We start from the raw sequence: 21,135 nt of genomic DNA on the forward strand, positions 1-21,135 counted from the left end.
ATGCGCAATATATCAAATTAGCTCCACCTTCTATCGTAAATGAACAGTGTTTGCAATCATTGTAGCATGAAAACAAAAATGAAAAAGCTTAAAAACAATCCCATGTGAACGTAGCCAAAGTCAATATCTTGAGTTTGTTTCCGGCTGTTTCCTGGTATACCAGATAACTGGAATATAAACATTAAGGCCTGTTTACACTTGCAATTTTTGCTGCGATTTTATATTGTGATTTTCCTCTTTTGATAGATGTGAACGAGTGAATTAGTTACTGATGTTCAAGTAAGAACTCTTATACATCAAAGCATTCTTGACTAATTGCTTGTTCACATCTATCAAAAGAAAAAAATTGCTCATAAGATCGCAGCAAAAATCGCAAGTGTAAATAAGCCTTTAGACTTTTGGCTATAGTTATCCAAGTTATTAATGAAGACAGTATTTCATTTGCTCATATATTGAGAAAGGGTTGTTTTTTAGCCTTTGAAAGCTTATCAACAGCAAACAAGCTTGTGGTTGATCAGAATTTGTTAATTTATTCTCATTTATAGAATATTTATAGGATATCACAATATTTTGCAAAATTTCAAATCTAAATTATTCTCTATCCAAGTCATGAACGAGATGCATGTGGCTATAAGATTTAACAGCAACATGATATTGTAAAATAGGAGACTAAGTGAAACACAATTTAAGTGTGACAAAGTGTAAATTATTTTGTAGATTTATATTGAAAAAGAATGTTTATTTGTTAGAATAGTTTGAAATTATTGGCCATACAATTACATGTTAACACGATCACTAGTTTAGAAAACATTTTGTTAACTACTGAATTAGGTAGTGGTATTTTAACATGATCCATGAGACAATCCCCAAGTGGTCCTTAAGAGGTGGGGGTTTGTAGACTGTATGCCAGAGATTTCACAGGTGATAAAAGCTGCTCGCACATAAATGCTTTGCATGCAAAAAACACTCTTAGCAACTAATGAACATATCAGTGACAAATAAGACAAGTGCTCGTTTGGTGTTTGGAAAGTGACGTGTGTTCAATCCATCCATATCCATCGTCATACCCAAGGTCTCCTGGGCACGGAGAGAAACCGTGGGTACAAGGTTGTCCCAGTGGTTGTCCTGTATCTCAGATGCGAGATTGAGGATTTGCGGGGGGGGGTCTGTCACTTTTAGCCAGTGAATTCCTACAAGCGGGAAATCTTTTTCATATTCAATTACACGAAGTGGAAACAATTTCTTGAAAGAAGCAAAGATGGCGGACGCCAGGAGTGAATTCCACGTGTGGTTGTGTTCACGATTAAAAAGTCTAAATCTTGACGAAGAAGTTCTCGGAGAATACATCTCAGGCATTTTAGATGGCGATGATTCGACTCATGAAGAAAAATACGAAGCCTTGCAGGAAACAATGGAAGGAATGATGGTACTTTAGACTCTGTGGTCTCTGTCTTTGTATGGAAATAAGTTCTAACCGATAATTTCATCCTTAATAATATTTTTTTTATTTAGGAGTCGCCTGATGCGAATGTTACTTTAAGTATATTTGAAAAGTGGAAGGAATTTGAAGATCAGAAAGAAAAACTCAAACAAGAGAGTAAGTTGGAACTCAAATCCCCATTAAACTCCAGAATTAATGTTTTAAAGCATTTTTGGCTCATTTTTATAACTCAAAGTATCAGAAAGTTTATGTTAAGATCTGTTCGGTTCTTGTATTTGTATCCAATCTTGTACAATCAATTTACTTCTGGCATATGGAATGTAGTCTGTTATTAAGAAAAGAAGTACTGGAATGCCTTTTATTAGTTTTATGGTCCAGGAATTGCCACTTATCTAGACAAATGTGTTCATTATAATTGCCAGCTTATGACGAAACCAAACTAAACTTAATTTTGTATCAGAGAACCAGAAAGAAGATATTCTGGCTGCAGTTGTGGAGAAACATACCAAAGCAACAAACGTCAACAAGAAACCATCACATCAACTTGATGAAGATGTTAAAAAGAGTTTGATTGCACAATATGGACAGGAATCTGATGAAGATTACTAATATCCTTTGAGTAAAAGTCAATATAAGTCCTATATACTATTTCCATCTTTTGAATTGGTGTTTTGTAAGGAAGACGATTTACTTTTTTTCCAAATTCAAAGGCTTGCCTTCTAATAAGCTTTGAAAGATTTCTCCTTGTTTACTTTTTTTTTCCCAATTCAAAGGCTTGCCTTCTAATACGCTTTGAAAAGTTTCTCCTTGACAAATCTTACTTCAAGCAGTGGTGAGGAGACCCAGACAAATAAAACACAACAATTAGAAAAGGCTTTAGGTGAGTGAAAATGTATTATTCTTGCCAAGAGCAGTCTTAGTAAACAGTCTTCAACTAAAGCTTTTAGAATGGACATGCAACTTTGAACTTTAGTCTATTTTATTTTGCATATATGCAGTTGAAGTTGTTCTTTTCATCCATTTCGGATGGCACTTGGGATTCACTGTTCTCATTGACTGACCAGTTTTCACACAATGTTCCAGGATTATTTGAGAACACAAATGCCAAGTCTGTTTTGGATAAAGAAAAGGAGAAACGCGACAAGCAACGACAGGAGAATGAAGATAAGAAGGTGAAGAACAAGGAAGACCGGGAAAAACAAAAGGCAAAAGTGGAACAAAGAAAAGACAAGGAGAAAAAACGAACTCAAAAGGGGGAGAGAAGGAGGTAGCATAAGCATTATGAAATCGGATTTCAGCCAAGGCCTTTAATTGGCTAAGAACAATTTCTTTTGAAAACTAAAATGAAAAATGATATTATGAGAAGAGTTAATTATATTGTTAGTAAAATCACTGATCTGATTTACACTGGTTGTAGCAACTGCATAAAAATTAGCCATAGTCAACCCCCATTAGCTTGCAATGCACCCAGATGAACCTTGCTTTACTTAGTACTTAATTCTGTCTAATATCAGATTTTACTCATCATTAGAAGAGTAATGTCAGTTGATGAGTTAACAAAACTATCTATGATTTTGCTCATCAGTGGAAGGATACTGTCAGTTAATGACTTTTGATGACCCAATGAAGATAATTGCTACATCATGTGAAATCCAGAAAGAGTGTTTTCAAGTTATAATGACGTATTATAATATCGTCAGCTTGTTATTGTTTATTTAGAGGGCCAATATGGAGGTAGTATTTATTTGTAATTTTTTATCAGTATAGTTGTTTATACCAAGTGTATTATCAGATCAGGGATGAGAATGGGCAATTTTTTTAAAAGTGCCCCAGAGAGTTTTTTTATGGGAACTACATCAAACATCCTTCCCAAAAGTGGAATTACTAGTGGAATATACCCTCGTTATCACACGCACGAAAACGAGGCTTGTACTATACATAATTAATTGTTGATGTCTACAAAAAGTTATTACCGATATTTGGGTCCCCTGTCTAAACAGTCTGAAGTGTGGCAATATTTCTTGGGGGGGAATATGTTTATTTAATATTTTCTAATAACAAGTGCCATAAAAACAAATCAATAGACTTTGTATATTTGTTGAAAAGGAAGTGTTAATTTTGCCCTCTACTCCATAATGGTGTGAAAATGTGATAGCGTGAAGTAGATTTCTTAAGGACGAATTTTACATAAGCATCGATTTGCATCTTCAAGTATTCATCGCGTGTGGAACAGCTGTAAGCCGGCATGACCCTAATCGTGTTTTGAACTTGTTAATAAAGATCGAAACACAGCTTGTGTTTGCTGTTCAATTAACACTACGTCGTTTTAAAAAGGGAACTTGTGTTAAAAGGCAAGAGTATGGATGAAAATCCACGGTTATTGGTGCGGTCTTTGAGGAGAAGTCGAAGCGGAAAACTAGCATTACAAACGGCGATAATTCATTTGTGTTGTTCCGTTGTCTGTATTATAATCGGGATTTTTTCAATGGCGATAGTAAAAAGTCGGACAATCGAGCAAGTTTATGGACTGCCTTTGTGGATTGGTCTGTTGGTGAGTCGTATTTTGAGCACCGTTTTTGTGTATATATAAAATACGTTTATGAATCTCTTTAAAAGCCATATAAAAAACCCAGAATGTTTACACTTTGGTTACAGAATTTCGAAGTAAACGTGCACTCGGGTTTCAACCTTCAATTATAACTGCGTTTCAAATAGAAATGATTCGGAGAAAAAAGTGAATTGTTTGAAATTGATACGGTGTGTTTTTAGAGGGTTCTTTATGATTTTCCCACATTTTGTCGCTGTTCGCTCTTGAAACGTGAGTGTGTCCCCTAATGTGGCTAATTGCAAAGCACCGTCCACTTGTCCATGTCTGACCTATAATACTTTCATTCTTTTTAATGGCTTTAATGACATCTCGATTTTTCTCATAGCTGCTTTTAACTGGGTTCTCTGGGGTCCAATGTCATGTAAAGAAAACAAAAATCTTCGTAAGTCTTTTATATTTTGGCCTATTGTAAGTTTAAAAGTGTTGATTTACCATCAAATTGAATGCTAATGAAGGCTTGTGGTCATTTAATTTTAATAGCATGATCATTACAGCCATTTACACTATTGAGAGCAGTTGGATACAATTGTCCTTCAGATGTATTAAAGCAAGTGCTTTTGACATATTTTCATGTGATCATGTTTATACTCTTTGAAAGCAAATTTTGAAATGAATCACATGCCCTGGATACAAAGTATTGTGTTAACAAGCCTTTAAAATTGATAAAGAATTTGCCTTTTCTTGTATAATAGTTCATTTCCTCATATTTTTGCATATTCCCATTTGTTGCTTCTGCATTTTGATATTGCCTTATTCCCAAAGCAAATATAACAGACAGTTTGTTTCATATTTGCTTGAAATAAATATTTTAGGCAGGACTATATATGGTGTTGTCCTTGCTCTCCATGTTCACCAATCTTATTGGCATCGCTTGGATGTTGAGCACAATGAAAAAATCCGAAGTTGTTGTCATATGTTTGGTTTGCGTGTCAACATTCGACATGGGTATTGCGTGCTTGTCCACCGCCATGGGATGCAACATATTACTAGAAGACTGCAAAATATGCAAGGTCAGTGGCTGTGGCAAGTCACAAAGTGGGTAAACTAACAGCTATTGGGGGGAGGGGATAGCTTGGGAAATAAGCATAGGGGTGCATTTCTGGTCAATCATGACTGATGTTTGTGGTAATTTGGTTTTCAACACGTTATGTCTTGGATAATGTATTTTAGCATCATGGAAGAGGCAGGAGTGCTGATGACTCTCCAAACAACACAACTCCATTGTCCAGACCATGTGTTGAATTACATCAGGTAGTTGTTTTATTACCCATATTTATCCCTTTGTAACACCTATTTTACCCCCTTTGTCACCCCTATTTTGCTCCACTTGGTTCCCCATTTCATCTTTTGTTACGTACCCATTTTACCCTTATTTCTCATCCCATTTCAGGATACTGATAGACAAGACTCACAGGAGAATGTTCATGTGTCAACTCGACCAACAAGACAGGCTCGATACACACGACCCAGGCCTGGGGATGAACCCCCACCATACTCTGAAGTCTTGGGGCCACCTCCACCATATTCCCCACCTTCCACAATAGTATAAATTTACTGTACAGTTCTCCCATATTTCAAAGTACCAACCTGCACCATGAGGTCATATTCCTAGGGGTGTGTTGCCCCTTGCCCTTTTTATTTACCCCCATGTTAATATTCTCAGGGTATACCCCCCAGCTGAGCTTATTATCCCCCATCTCCCAAAAAACCAAGCAATGTTTTTTATATATAATCGTAACATAGAATACTTTAACATCATTAAGGAGAAATATTGTAATTTGGAAATAACAAACGCTACAGCATGATATAAAGTTGTATATATATAGACTTATTGAATATTGTAAAGGTAAAATAAGAAAAATAAAATTGTATTAAAAGTTCTGTTTTTTTCCAATTGGATTGTAAGAGCATAAATCATTGTCAAATTGTCAAATTTTGTCATATATGAAAGTGCATAATTTTCGTTTTATCGATTGTGCTTGATGTAAATAAAACTTATAGAAGCTATTCAAAATAAGCTAGGCGCACGAGCGTTGTTTTTGAGCGTTTTTTAAATCTGCGTTTAAATCTACGTTGTTTTCGAGCGTTTTTGTCTATTTTATTGCTTTGTCCACACAAAATATGCCTAATTTGTTAAATTAGCTTCAACTTTTATTGTAAATTGACAGTGTTTGAAACCGTTTTGGAATGAAAACGAATGTGAAAACGCCCGAAAACGTGTGCACATAGCCTTCTTGATTCTTTTGAAATCTAAACAATGCGACAACAATTAACTAGTCGAAATTAGAAATTCCTCAGTTTGTAAATACCCTGAGGGTTCTGTCCAAATAGATGGTTCAGACAGCAGCCAATCACGGTCAAGTATTTCTAAAGGCATCCAATCAGAGCTCGTATAATGAACAGCGCTCGGCCAATTAGGAGACAAAGGAGATGCAAATTGGCGGCAAAATTTGTATTGGGACAAGAAGAGCGAAGGTATTGTTGAATGTAAAGACGATTTACAGAATAACTTTTATCGCTCTTCTCCGTGTAAATAAACTTACGAGATGGTAAATTGGTCGTTCCTTGTCTAAATCGACAGGTTAGTGTCAGTAACCTATCATTGCTTAGATGAAACGTCCTAATTTGCGCTCGTCTGTGTTAGTTCAATACATATTAAGTAAAGTACAAACTTGTAAGTAGAGTACAGAGGTGCTTATCGTTTACCTTGGCAAGTCGGAGAAGCAAATGGTACAAGGCATTATCTCAGCAAACATGCGAACTCTCCGGTGAAAATTCTGTGTACCATTTTAATTTTTCCAAGCGGAATTTCCGACTCCCCAAGGTGAACGGTACGCACAGTTGAGCGAACGTGTAAACATGGGCAAACAGATTATTCAGGCGAATTTGAATAAATAGTTCATCATCATTTCCAAATCCCATGCACTTTCAGACTTTCTATTCACGCTATTCTGTTCCTTCTGACATATTTGTCTGTGACATAGTTCGTCTAGATAGTTTTGTCCTGGGTTTAAACTCAGCCATTTGGGCAAACGGATAATTCTTCTCTAGTATTAATCGTGCGATTGGTACCTTAAGGCTAATTTCCACTCAGGATAATTCTCTTCTGGATCGGACAGGACAGGAAAGACTCCTTTGTATAAACGCCGCCTGAGAACTCACCGACAAAGGAAATTTTCCTGTCCGTTCTGATCCAAAGGAGATTTTTTCTGAGTGGAAACTAGCCTTTAAGCACTGCACAGATAATATTTGGTACCGGTTCCAAACAATAGTGTAACCGAGGTCTCAAATTTCGAGGTGACTGAAATAACCGACGATTTAAAATAATTTCTATCTTTATTTGCAAATTATTTTGCAAACTACATTTATGTCAGTGTTTTAGCGTGTAAGTTACGCTTTTCCGCACACACAAGGAATATTAAATGCTTGGTATATTTTTCATTTTAGATGGATGACATCTAGATGTGCTTCTCTTGCAAAAAATAATAATTAAAGACGCATTGTGATGTCGTATATGGATGCTCCCATTATTGCGATGGATAACGTTGAATTGACACGGACAATTGTGTACAACGAAAGTCGAATTTCGGGTGGTTAAAGAGATGACTGTCCCAAGGTTAGATTGAACTGCTTTCTATTGTCTTGCTCATTCAATCCAATTTTGGCTGTTCCAATCCACCATTGCATTTTCAATAATATGCACCCGTAAGTGACCGGGAAAAATCCGGACAACACGCGCGCAAAAAAATGCAACGACCGGGGAAACACCGACAAGAAAATGCGCGCGCAACCAAATGGAACTTCCAGCAGAAATACGCGAAAAATAGAAGCGCGCGGATTGAAGGAAAAATTAAACGTGTTGCAAGAAGCTACAAAATAGGACCCTGATCTTCATACGATTATGGATTGTCATCTTTATTGGGTTGACTAGGAAAACTGAGTGGTAAATACATTGCCAGAAAAATGCATGCCAACCAAAGTATGCGAAGGCTTTTTAAGCTTTCTTTTAAATCCAACAAATGAAATTAATCATAAGAGTGTAGTTTCAAAGGATGCTTGGTATATCTACATTAGTATTATGTAGAAGGAAATTCCATGGTCCTGCAACAGGCATCTTTTAGGAAGTTCCAATATAACCAGGGAGCAGCGTGGCAGCGTCTTCGAACAACTCACCAAATGTGGTATAACAATTGCCTAAAATAGACAAAACACTTCTCGACGTTTCCACCTGAGGGCCTTCGTCATGAGAGTTAATATCATTTGTCATTATCAGTTTGTCTATTTTAGGCAGTTATTATACCAAATTTGATGATGCTAAAATCTTTTAGGAAGGTTTTCAAGCATTACACATATAATCCAAATAAGTAGAATCCTTATATTCGGCAAATTTTTACAACGCTGTTAAAATTCATTAAATTTTGGCTCCCAGCGAGGGCAATTTTAAATTTCAATTCCATGTAACATATTACGATTTTCAAAAGTGTTTTGATCATTAAATTGGCTGCCACACGAATATGTTGTAAAATTTTTGATGTTAGCGAACAACCCGTGTTGTTCAGATCGAGTTGTAGTGGTGAAATAGAATCGTAGAAATATTATTCGAATATAAGGGTCAAAAATAGCGTTTGCAAAGGATAGTAAGTGTATCCTGAGGCAAATACGAGCGAACTATGGCAATGGAAGGAGCAATTGATTTTTGTGACCGCGCATAAAGGTAATTATTGCCAATTTGCCATGGTTTAGGTCAAAACCTTGAGAGGTTTTGGTTCATTAGATTAAGCAAATCTCGCGATTTAGATAATAGGATAGCAAATATAATAGACCAAGTTTGAAGTATGAATGCAAACAATATTCCGTCTGTCTTTTATTAATCTTTATCACGCAGTTGTATAATAAGCAACTTAACTTGTAATATAGTTATATGCAAATCATCCTATAACCCCACCGCCTATGCACACTCCTTTTCCTGTACATTCTCCCTCTCTACTTATGAGCACACCTCATTTTCTTGCACGTACAGCGTTTGGCATGGCCTCGCCTGGATATTCGCCCGAAATATGGTATTGCTTCCTAAACTTTCATTCTCTGATATTGTTTAAGAAATGTTTAAGTGTTTATCTTAATATGGCTAAAAGTAATTAATTTTTAGACATCCACCCGCAAGCCAACTTAAAATTAAAGTCGATATTTCGGTTCCTAAAGGTGCTTTTAATAAAATAGCCGAAGCAACACAACTATTTTTTAATCGTTGATAGCGTAACGAAACGGCTAAGAATTCTTACTTAGTTCGAGGTGTAAACTAGAGAAAGAAACTGATAAACAAATATAGATTGGAGCGGTTTATGCAGTGGGGAATGCAAAATATGTAACGCAAATATTACCCAGGAAGTCGTGCGGGAAATAATAGATTCTTGCAACAACCGTAAAATATTAATCACTTTCCTGAATTTCGTGATAACCACATGACAACCAGCAAATATCTTTTCATGAAATACTGTTTTTATCGTGTAAATCTTTGCCGGGAAACGTGTCGATTTTCGTCGCTTTTTTATTAGAAGTATAATGCGACGACGGGTCTAGGTTATTCAGACACCTTAATTGTAACTTAACTGTGCGTATACCCCCTCCCCCTCCTAGATCGCGCGAGACCCCTCCTCTTTGCATGGGAATTCTCTCATTTATACTGTATTCGCATCGTATCCTGGAGCCCCACTTCATATTCGTTCAACACCCACATACCTCCACTACACATTCTCCGCCAGTAAGTACACCCCTCGTGTATACTGCATTCCCACCGTATTTCGGCTAGAACCCCACTTTATTAAATCCCCACATACCTCCACTACACACTCTCTCTCAGTACTCCCCTTCATGTATACTGTATTCACACCGTATCCTGGGACCTCATTTCATTAACCCCCTCCCATGACTCCACCATACACTCTCCCTCAGTACGCCCCCTCCACGCCCTCCTTTCTCCTTTACGCTGTATTCACACCTAATCTTTCTACGTGCACCCTTGCCATGCATCTTCTCACTCTAGACGCAGACGTTTATATCGCAAAATGTCTGCAATGTAAAACCACCAGCAATGACCTGTCTCTGTTTACAAAATAATGGAAGCCGGTCCATAACGTATTTTAACGCTTCGCAACCTCTCAAAGATATACAATTAGTTGTAGAAGATTTTATACATCAAATATACGCCTAAAAACCAGCCCGAGTTTGGGCCTAACGCTTTCTATGGTCTTCAGAAAGCCCAGCCATCTTCTGGGAACCTTTTTACAAGTAAGCTTCTCACAAATGTTATCCAAATGTTGTCTTAACGTTTTTGTATTTGCTGTATACATAAATTATAACAAGGACGACGTTTATCCTCGTCGTTTCTAGAGATTTAACAGATATTTATATAAAGTAGATAAAAGTACCTTCATCAAACTATATTAATGTTTTACCATTTTCGGTTGCAAGCGCAGGTTACGCGGAACACATTTATTGCCGTTTGTAAATCAATTTTAACGAGTTTACATCGGTATATTGCCCGACATACTTGCGGTTTGCAAACCTTTAAATCGCATTCCAAAAACTATGAAAAAAGGGGCAAAACTTTGCCAGAAAGAGCGTTTGTTATACATTCATGTATATCCGACGTGTTTGTCAGCATTCTCCTGGCGCTCTGCCCGAGATGTAAGTTTTTACACTGAAGAAACCAGGTTAATTTGGTAAGGAACGCTCTCAGAAGGCCGAGTTTAACTATTTGTGGTTTGAGATTACTTTTGATAAATGCGCGTGCACACAAGAGGTATATTTAATCGCCGTTAATGGAAGCAATCTTGTAATCTAATTATAATGAAAGCTAGCTTCACCGTGCGGGATACAATTACAAGAAAAATTTGAATGTCTCACATCAATTTATGCAAGTATTTTTATACCTTCTACTTAATTTATTCTAATACTATATATGTATGCTCAATAATAATGCTTTATTTAGATATATTCAGACAACATATATTTCCTATAGTTTACACCGTCAAAGTTTCTGCCATCACAGTTGGAATTTTGCATAAGAGTTTCCAATGTTTTTCTAAAGCCTACTGAGGCTAATATTTGATTAAAAAGAAACCGCAGCGATTAACTTTGATTCGTGCGATTTATTAAGATTTGCCAATGAAGAGCTCCATCTGTGATTCCAGGATCTCTGGCAGTGCGATCCCGATAGCTCTATTTAAAATCTGGGACCGGTTGTTTGAAAGGCGTTTAGCTTAAACGGCGGATAAGTTTAAAATAGAAAACAAAATTATCTCTTTATTGGATAAATGAGCTGAAATATTACGATGAAAGTATATATTTAATGCTTAAAATGCAGGTTCAGTCATTCACAAGATGTATGAGAGTATTTTTAAATTTTTGCTTATCCAACGTTTAAGCTGAACACCTTTCGAACAACCGGCCCTTGAACTTAAATTTAGCCGATCAGGCTTGAATTTTGAGATTATACAGTTCTGGGGCTGGTTGTATCAAGCCCGTTTAGCTTAAACGGTGGATAAGTCAAAATTAAATAACATTCTTACATCTCTCTTGAATGAGTCAACTTGAATATTATGCACTGAATATGCAGTTGTAAACAGTATCTTTGTAATTAGAGTTAAAAACATTTAGTTTGCTTGTTGAATAAAACGACAGACTTGCTTTCTATTTTGAACTTAACCACCGTTTAAGCTAAACTGGCTTGATATAACCGGTTCCTGGATTAGATTTTAAATAAAACACTACAGGGTCAATTCAGTCAAAATTTATAAGGACTGATTTTGATTATTGGCCTTCTCAAAAGCCTTCACAGACTCACAATCATCAAACCAAGCCATCTGGTCACTTTCACTTTTTTTTTAGTTTCATACATAAAGGCCTCTGACCACGATGCTTGCAGACGCAAGCTTCATAGTCTCCAGTCCAGAAAACGAGCAATACCCAAATCAGCATCAACCAAAAGTACTTAATCTTCGTCGTCAGAGATCGCGTTACCTCGATCCGACGAGCAAACGCATCACGCTAAACGTGAACGGAACACGCTACCAAACGTACGAGGAAACGTTAAGCACCTTTCCCGACACGTTACTCGGCAGTCCAACGAAACGAAACCATTTCTATAACGAACGCACGGAGGAGTACAATTTGCCGCGGAGTAATGGCTCTTTCGACTCCATTTTATTCTATTATCAGTCACGCGGGATTCTCGCGCGACCGAGTACAATCTCAGTCAAAGATTTCGACGAGGAACTGCAGTTTTATCAAATCACGAATCCAGACCCCTTAGCGGTTCTGCTGCGCGATGATGACGTCAATGAACTGGCGACTCCAGTGGTAGGAGAGACCTTTAAGGAACGCATGTGGGTGATTTTAGAGTTCCCTCATAGTTGTCGGCTGGGTCAGATCATTGCACTGATATCTATCATCGTCATCGTATTCTCAATCGTGATATTTAACATAGAAACTCTGGCGACGCTTCGGAAGAAACAAGATAGTGATCTCTGGTTCGCTTTTGAAACGACTTGCGTCATTTGGTTCACGGGAGAGTATCTTTGCCGCTTATATTCCGCTCCACAACGACGCGTCTTTGTTATGTCCGCGATGGGGATTGTGGACCTGCTTGCGATCCTGCCTTTTTTCGTTACGTTGTTTTTCAAAAACGAGCTCGAAGACGTGCGCTCGTTTCTGGTGATGCGTGCTTTGCGTTTGTTTCGCGTTTTGCGCATTTTCAAACTGTCACGCTACAGCGTAGGATTTAAGATTCTCCTGAACACGATTGTCGATAGCGTTGAACAGATGCGCCCGATCTTATTTTGCACAATTATTGCCGTTGTCGTGTTCGGCAGTGTCGAGTTCATCGTTGAAGGACCAGAGGGTGATTTCATGAGCATCCCCCACAGTATGTGGTGGGCCGTTCAGACTATGAGTAGCGTGGGGTATGGTGACATTGTACCCGAGACGGTCCTGGGACGGTTTGTTAGCGCGCTCTGTGCGATCAGCGGTATTCTGCTTTTTTGCCTCCCCACCCCCATACTGGTCGCAAACTTCCTAAAACACTACACACACGCGTTTCTTAACCCGCAAACCCAGGACAAACTGGGTGAAACGCAGAAGAAACTAGTGGATAATATGCAAAGAATTTATCTCTCGTCAAATAGATAGCTGTCCACCGTTGACAGAGATCAGTATTATAGAGGAATTTGCTAGTTTTTTGTTCAACATTTTAGGGATCTCTATTGAGCACAATGTTTTTTAATTGTTTAATAAAATAGCGCGCGCTGGTTGAGTTTTTTTATCGAGTTGTTTGGAAGAGGTTTCATCTGTGCATCCGATTTGTCTTTTGTGATTATGAAACTGCATTAGCGCGCTGTTACACTATGCAACTTTCCTTGCAACTTGCAATGCAATTCTACTCCATTCTAAGCATCTAAAGTTGTCAAATACGAACATTTCTTACGATTTGCTAACGTTTTCTTAGCATTTAATCACTTCTTACAAGTAAACATCCCTCAAAATTATGATTGCATTGCAAGTTGTAAAGAAAATTGCATAGAGTGTATACAGCGCCTTTCCATTGGCACAGTCTAATTTCTTATCCGTGCCAAAGAGCCTGACTGATGAAATGATTCCTGCCGAAGGATCGATAGTTCAGATATTTTCTGAAAAAATTTCTGGCTTAAATTTAATGATTTCAACGCGAACAAGAATCTTTAACCCTTTTCAAACTCGGGGTTTAAAGGGTCTTAATTTCGACTGAGTGGTATTATACACACTTCAAATTCAAGCCAGGAACAGTTGATGGAAAAATGAAACTATTCAACATCCAGTGAAGTGCTACAAAATCTTGATTCAGTTGTCCCTGCTTGACACTGATTTGATGGCGCTACGGAAAATATGTATCTTTGCCAGCTCAGCAAATTCATATATACCTTTTAATACGCGGTAAGATTTCTTACCACATTTTTGTCGAAAATAAATGAAACGGTAATAATAGACCTTTTTCATAGTGACGTCAAACGCAGAAAGTCGACTCTGATGCATATGTTACACGAAATTTGATTGGCTCCTCAAAACTATCGTGTAACCTCAGACTTTCCGCGTTTAAAGTCATTATGAAAAAGGTCTATTATTACAGCTCGCAATGCAAGTCACAAAGGCCGCCTTTTTACAACAATTTCAAAGCAATTGCTCGCCGGATAATATTGTTATGATTCCGGCAACACGTTGTACAAAATAACTGCTGGTAACCTGTCATTGTGCTTTCATGATTCCATTAAGTATTTAAGATCTAATTCTGTCGTAATTTCATGCCGTGGGCGATAAACTAGCAACTGGAACGTGAATTAACCATTCAACGAACAGATGATCGATGTACCCTGAAGCTTGACTTAATGTTTTGAGCATCTTCTGGGGAAAACATAAGAGCTAGCGCTTAGAGAAAGGTTTTCTCTAGACTTGATGAAAAGAAGATTATTGTTCTTTGTTTAGGCAGAGTAAGAAAGGTATGTTTTTTTTTCTATACGGGTTACTACATGGAATTATATTTTGTCAATAAAATCAAAGTTCCCAGTAGATATTTGTACATTGTAACAACCTTTAAAAATAGGTCAGTTTTTTGTACTATATTAGAAAAATGAAATAGAACGTTTTAACGGTGCATATAGAAATTTAAGGTATTCCTCCATGGTGGTAACTCAGTTTTATCATTTTTAATATAGTTTATTTATTTGTTTGCCAAGCACTCAATTTGCTGTTATTTCAGGTAAACTGTGATTCTGTCTGCCGAATGAAGATTTTGCGACGCAAAAGCATCTTTTTATTCATACTATTTCTTGGACTTTTACCGTTTCTCCTTCTGTGGCTCAATAACCGCATCGTAAAGCTAGCGAGGGAACGATGGTATGCCGTCAGAGAACGAAGATTGTTGGTCAATACCTCGATCGTGAATCCAACTATACATGTGGATAGTCAAACTCTAGCCACTGTTGATAATAAAGGCGTAATAAAGGCACTAATTCATAGGAAAATACATCAACGCATATCTCTTGGCCATCAACGTAAATCTATTGATCATCAAAATAAATCTATTGCTCATCAAAATAGATCTATTGATCATCAACATAGATCTATTGATCATCAACATAGATCTATTGATCATCAACATAGATCTATTGATATCAACATAGATCTATTGATCATCAACATAGATCTATTGATCATCAACATAGATCTATTGATCATCAACATAGATCTATTGATCATCAACATAGATCTATTGATCATCAACATAGATCTATTGATCATCGAAGTAGATCAAATCATAATCATCGTTTGCGTATTCATGGTCGAACTCTGCCTATCAGTAATGAACGTGGATCTATTAATCATCAACATAGATCTATTGATCATCGAAGTAGATCTAATCATAATCATCGTTTGCCTATTCATGGTCGAACTCTGCCTATCAGTAATGAACGTGGATCTATTGACCATCGAACTCTATCAAGTAATCGTGGAACCCAATTAAAATCCATCGCAAGAAAATTGTTGAAACGCAAAGAAGATCATTTTCAGCAGGCTCAAGATTCTTACTACGGGAAAGGCTGCAAAACTAATTTGTACAGGTCAAGATTGAAAATCATTTTCAACGTCTGGAGGGAGATGGCAAAGCGGAGAAACATCACGAGATATTTTATCGCTTATGGATCGTTTCTCGGTGCTGTTCGGAACGGCGATGTCATTCCGTATGACTCCGATATTGACGTGTGCATATTCAGAGATGAATATCATAAACTTTTCCCAGAAGAATCGAGTCGACCTCTCCACTTAAACGATGGGACAGTTCACTTGCTTTTACAAAGGCATTCCCCCCACCCAAAAGACGACATACCTCGAAAAGACTGCAAAGGAAATATGGTGAAAAACGTCACTGACGACTGCGCGATCCTCGATCCACACGGGAGATTATATGAAAGTCCTTATGTGTACATGGATATCTTTGTCCTCGAGGATTTCCGCTCGGTCGTGTACGATGAATATAAACGTAAGTATTTAAAGCGAGACATCGTATTACCTTTGCGACCGTGTAGGTTCTTAGGAATGTCCACGTATTGTCCCAATGACGCGGCCCGATATTTGACGGCGCATTATGGTGCCACGTACCTGAAACCACATCATATCTGTCAGGGGAAAAGATGGGTTAAGAATATGCCCGATGCAAGACCACGATTGCTGCGGTCATAGATTGTGGACGGGAGGGTCAAAACGACGTGATCTAGAACGGCGAATGAATGGCGTAATGCGGCATATTATTATTATTATTATGCAAATTCTTACTTGAATCTTAATATATTTCAAGAAATAGCTATCAGTGTAAATTGTAATCATGATTCGTTCCAGTTTCATATAAATTTTATAATGTTTTAGAGATGATGTATTGTTTGTATTAGTATTAAATTGTAGTTATTGATTGATTCAAGTAGCCGATTGTAAATTACCTTATATAAGTGAGATTTACAATTGTATATACCCTAAAAACTTATTAATTAATAAAGTTTTCATTATAAGTGGGTTTATTACAACGTTTAATAGCCTAAGCTAAATTACAACGTTCTACAATAAAAATTTAAGCTATACTATGTACATCTAAAATTACATATCTAAAAATGAATTATACAAGTCTATAGTATGGACTAATGGACTATGTCTGCAAGGTTCTGTCCTACAGAAGTAATTATATAGTTTATCTTTGTTAAATCTCGTTTCTTTTTCACTAACATTTTTCACATGTTTTGGCAACAATTTGTGAAGCCGATGATTCGGGTCAATTAAATCTTTAATCAACAATACACATGCTTTATTTCTACGTTCTTCCAGGGTTTCCAATTTACTCACGATTAATTTGCTGCTATAATCCTTATAACCAGTATCCTCCGGATAAATAATATTCAGAGCCCTTCTCTGAACTCTCTCTATATTATCTCTTTGCATCTTTGTAAGTCCACCACTCCGTATCTGCATACCGCGTACTCCAGAACAGATCGAATAACTGCACAGTAGAACATCAAAAGATCCTCAATAGGTGCTCCGTATACCTCCTCAAACTTTTTAAAAAATGTAATCGCTTGGTTGCCTTTTTTACAATATATTCAGTGTGTTGGTCCTCCATTTAAAATCATCATCAATCCATAATCCAAGCAATTTATAGGAGAGTACTCGAGCTACTTGACAACCGCCAATGTTAATCGGTGGTATATCTGTTTTGTTCCTTCGAAAATCAATAATCATTTCCTTACATTTTCCTCCGTTTAACTCCATCATCTCGTCTCTGGTAAATTGAATTACTTTATCCACCCATTCCTGTGAGATTCCAATTGGACTTCCCGATGTATGGGATGATACATCAATCACTTCATACGAGGTGGTGTCATCCATAAACATTGTTACATCTTGTTCCTCAGATGTATTGGGTTTGGATTTCATAGGGAGATCATAAATTTAATGATTTCAACGCGAACAAGAATCTTTAACCCTTTTGAAACTATTCAACATCCAGTGAAGTGCTACAAAATCTTGATTCAGTTGTCCCTGCTTGACACAATTTGACAGCGTTACGGAAAATATATATCTTTGCCGACATGTACCTTTTAATACGCGGTAAGATTTCTTACCACATTTTTGTGTAAAATAAATGAAACGGTAATAATAGACCTTTTTCATACTGACGTCAAACGCGGAAAGTTGGCTCCACAAAACTATCGTGTAACCTCAGACTTTCCGCGTTTAAAGTCATTATGAAAAGGGTCTATTATTACAGCTCGCAATACAAGTCACAAAGGCCACCTTTTACTACAATTTCAAAGCAATTGCTCGCCGGATAATACTGTTATGATTCCGGGAACACGTATGTACAAAATACCTGCTGGTAACCTGTCATTGTGCTTTCATGATTCTATTAAGTATTTAAGATCTAATTCTGTCGTAATTTCACGCCGTGCGGCGATAAACTAACAACTGGAACGTGAATTAATCATTCAACGAACAGATGATGTACCCTGAAGCTTGACTTGAACTTAAGCATCTTCTGGGGAAAACATAAGAGCTAGCGCTTAGAGAAAGGTTTTCTCTAGACTAGATGAAAAGAAGATTATTGTTCTTTGTTTAGGCAGAGTAAGAAAAGGTATGTTTTTTTTCCTATACGGGTTACTACATGGAAATGTATTTTGTCAATAAAATCAAAGTTCCAAGTGCATATTTGTACATTGTAAAAACCTTTAAAAATAGCTCAGTTTTTTGTACTGGCCATATCAGAAAAATGATAGAACGTTTTAACGGTGCATAGCAGTTTAAGGTATTCCTCCATGGTGGTAACTCAGTTTTATCATTTTTAATATAGTTTATTTATTTGTTTCCCGAGCACTCAATTTGCTGTTATTTCAGGTAAACAGTGCTTCTGTCTGCCGAATGAAGATTTTGCGACGCAGAAGCATCTTTTTATTCATTGTCTTTCTTGGACTTTTATCGTTGCTCCTTCTGTGGCTTAATAACAGCATCGTAAAGCTAGCGAGGGAACGATGGTATGCCGTCAGAGAACGAAGATTGTTGGTCAATACCTCGATCGTGAATCTAACTATAGATGCGGACAATCAAAATCTAACCACTGTTGATAATAAAGGCGTAATAAAGGCACTAATTCATAGGAAAATACATCAACGCATATCTCTTGGTCATCAAAATAGATCTATTAATCATCAAAATAGATCTATTGATCATAAAAATAGATCTATTGATCATCAAAATAGATCTATTAATCATCAAAATAGATCTATTGATCATCAAAATAGATCTATTGACCATCGAACTCCATCAAGTAATCGTGGAACCCAATTAAATTCCACAGCCAGAAAAATGTTGAAACGCAAAGAAGGTAATTTTAAGCAGGCTCAAGATTCTTACTACGGAAAAGGCTGCAAAACTAATTTGTACAGGTCAAGATTGAAAATCATTTTCAACGTCTGGAGGGAGATGGCAAAGCGGAGAAACATCACGAGATATTTTATCGCTTATGGATCGTTTCTCGGTGCTGTTCGGAACGGCGATGTCATTCCGTATGACTCCGATATTGACGTGTGCATATTCAGAGATGAATATCATAAACTTTTCCCAGAAGAATCGAGTCGACCTCTCGACTTAAACGATGGGACAGTTCACTTGCTTTTACAAAGGCATTCCCCCCACCCAAAAGACGACACACCTCGAAAAGACTGCAATGGAAGTTTGGTCAGAAGAGTTGCTGACGACTGCGCGATCCTCGATCCACACGCGAGATTATATCAGAGTTCTTATGTGTACATGGATATCTTTCTCCTCGAGGATTTCCGCTCGGTCGTGTACGATGAATATGATTATAGATTTTTAAAGCGAGACATCGTATTACCGTTGCGACCGTGTAGGTTCTTAGGAATGTCCACGTATTGTCCCAATGACGCGGCCCGATATTTGACGGCGTATTATGGTGCCACGTACCTGAAACCACATCATATCTGTCAGGGGAATAGATGGTTTGTGAATATGCCCGATGCAAGACCACGTTTGCTGTGATCATAGACAGATTAGAGAGTTTTAGATTCGACTACGGCCGCTCCCGCTACAGCTGCGAGATTCGTCACTGTGGCGCGAAACAATCGTTGTATGCATACGCCACCTCGTGCTGGCATGATAAAACCACAAAATACCTATCAGAAGAATAACTCTAAGTGACGAATCATGACGAATCACACTTACGAAAAAATAGTATAGAGTTATTCTTCTGATAGGTATTCTGTGATAAAACTCTGCAAACACAATAAGGAACGAATGTTTATCCTATCAAATATTTCGGAAATTTTACGCCCACTATTTCGAAAAATTCACGCAATCAAAGTTTATACACATGATCAACAGTTCTTTCAAAATATTTTCTGGAAAGAACGAGAAAATGTAACCTTTTGTTGCTTTTTAAATCACGTAGTGAGGACTACGAAGTTTTCTTATAATGCCGTAGTCAGATGAGCGACGGCTACGAGTCTCTGGCGTCAGTCAAAGCATCACGAATATCACGTCAATATGACGAATCTCGTAGCGGGAGTCCGTAGTCAAATCTAAAGGCTAATTTCCATTCCGGAAAACGAGCAGCGGATCGGATCGGATCGGATTTTTTTCCGAGCTGGTCCGATCCATGAAGTGATTTCGGATCGAATCAAAAAAAGTTAAAACTATTTGAACTTTTATTTATCCGGTCTCGGACGCTTTCGGATCAATATAAGCCAAAAATTTCAACCGACGGCGCACGCGCGGATTATCTTTCGTTCCGATCCGATCCGATCCGCTGCTCGTTTTCCGGAGTGGAAATTAGCCTTTAAGCTCCCTATTTAGATTGTGGACGGGAGCGTCAAAACGACGTGATCTACAGTAGAATGGCGAATGAATGGCGTAATGCGGCATATATTCGCCATCCTCGTGTCGTTCTTGGTGTTCTTGTGCTCAAGATCTGCATGTCTCGTAATAGGAGTAGAAGAATTTTGTTTCCAAGGTATCAGAGGGATTAATCAACGAGGAATGCAACTCTATGACAAAAGAGACATTTGCTTGGGGGGCGAAATGAGAGGTACCGCCATGCAGTCAGTATAAAATTAAAAATGTCCCTGCATGACCTGCTTATATAATTGCAAAGACAAAGTAAGGCTTTGCATTTATTATATACGTGTCAATTAGAATCGAATATATATATAGCTTATCTTTGATCTTTGTTCCTCAGAGGTTTAGCGGAAATCTTCTGGCTAGAGTCTTTACGGCAATCATACATGCTTCCGATTTCATGAAATTACAAAGATTTTGTGGGTTCAGTGGTAAACTCATTTTTGTGTATAGAATTTATATAAAACGCAAGCTTCATAATTTATATACGTTTCTTGTTTCGTTGGCCGGAAACTAGCTAGTACTATAGATAGGAAAAAATATTTGAAAGGGTTTAAAAAAATTAGACCTATATAAATAGCTGCAGAGATTTTCTTTCTCGTTT

At 37.4% G+C, this 21,135-nt stretch overlaps 3 protein-coding genes across 5 annotated transcripts; all 3 read left to right on the plus strand.

Annotated features, from left to right (window-relative positions):
* The first annotated feature begins 1,252 nt into the window (after nt 1-1,252).
* On the plus strand, nt 1,253-5,890 carry LOC114525218 (coiled-coil domain-containing protein 43-like). 2 transcript variants are annotated; one of them, XM_028546443.1, is made up of 9 exons: nt 1,253-1,426; nt 1,513-1,597; nt 1,902-2,049; nt 2,263-2,321; nt 2,525-3,992; nt 4,375-4,431; nt 4,862-5,059; nt 5,220-5,300; nt 5,440-5,890. In XM_028546443.1, the coding sequence occupies exons 1-5, from the start codon at nt 1,259-1,261 to the stop codon at nt 2,710-2,712; spliced, it is 648 nt and encodes a 215-aa protein (XP_028402244.1). In that variant the 5' UTR covers nt 1,253-1,258; the 3' UTR covers nt 2,713-3,992; nt 4,375-4,431; nt 4,862-5,059; nt 5,220-5,300; nt 5,440-5,890. The 2 variants fall into 2 exon arrangements, with proteins under 2 accessions (XP_028402244.1, XP_028402243.1); XM_028546442.1 differs by lacking the exons at nt 1,253-1,426; nt 1,513-1,597; nt 1,902-2,049; nt 2,263-2,321 and having other exon boundaries at nt 2,709-3,992.
* Nucleotides 5,891-7,642: 1,752 nt separating this feature from the next.
* Nucleotides 7,643-13,312, plus strand: LOC114525198 (potassium voltage-gated channel subfamily A member 2-like). 2 transcript variants are annotated; one of them, XM_028546417.1, is made up of 2 exons: nt 7,643-7,665; nt 11,940-13,312. In XM_028546417.1, exon 2 carries the CDS (start codon nt 11,967-11,969, stop codon nt 13,236-13,238), a length of 1,272 nt encoding a protein of 423 aa, XP_028402218.1. In that variant the 5' UTR covers nt 7,643-7,665; nt 11,940-11,966; the 3' UTR covers nt 13,239-13,312. The 2 variants fall into 2 exon arrangements, with proteins under 2 accessions (XP_028402218.1, XP_028402219.1); XM_028546418.1 differs by lacking the exon at nt 7,643-7,665 and adding an exon at nt 10,278-10,337.
* A 4,508-nt stretch (nt 13,313-17,820) lies between these two features.
* LOC114525172 lies at nt 17,821-21,039 on the plus strand. Its single transcript, XM_028546395.1, has 2 exons — nt 17,821-18,255; nt 18,516-21,039. The coding sequence occupies exon 2, from the start codon at nt 18,540-18,542 to the stop codon at nt 19,674-19,676; it is 1,137 nt and encodes a 378-aa protein (XP_028402196.1). The 5' UTR covers nt 17,821-18,255; nt 18,516-18,539; the 3' UTR covers nt 19,677-21,039.
* The last annotated feature ends 96 nt before the right edge of the window (nt 21,040-21,135 follow it).

Source organism: Dendronephthya gigantea, unplaced genomic scaffold (genome assembly GCF_004324835.1).
Source record: "Dendronephthya gigantea isolate DGI-Jeju-01 unplaced genomic scaffold, DenGig_1.0 000033F, whole genome shotgun sequence".
NCBI classification, from domain to species: domain Eukaryota; kingdom Metazoa; phylum Cnidaria; class Anthozoa; order Malacalcyonacea; family Nephtheidae; genus Dendronephthya; species Dendronephthya gigantea.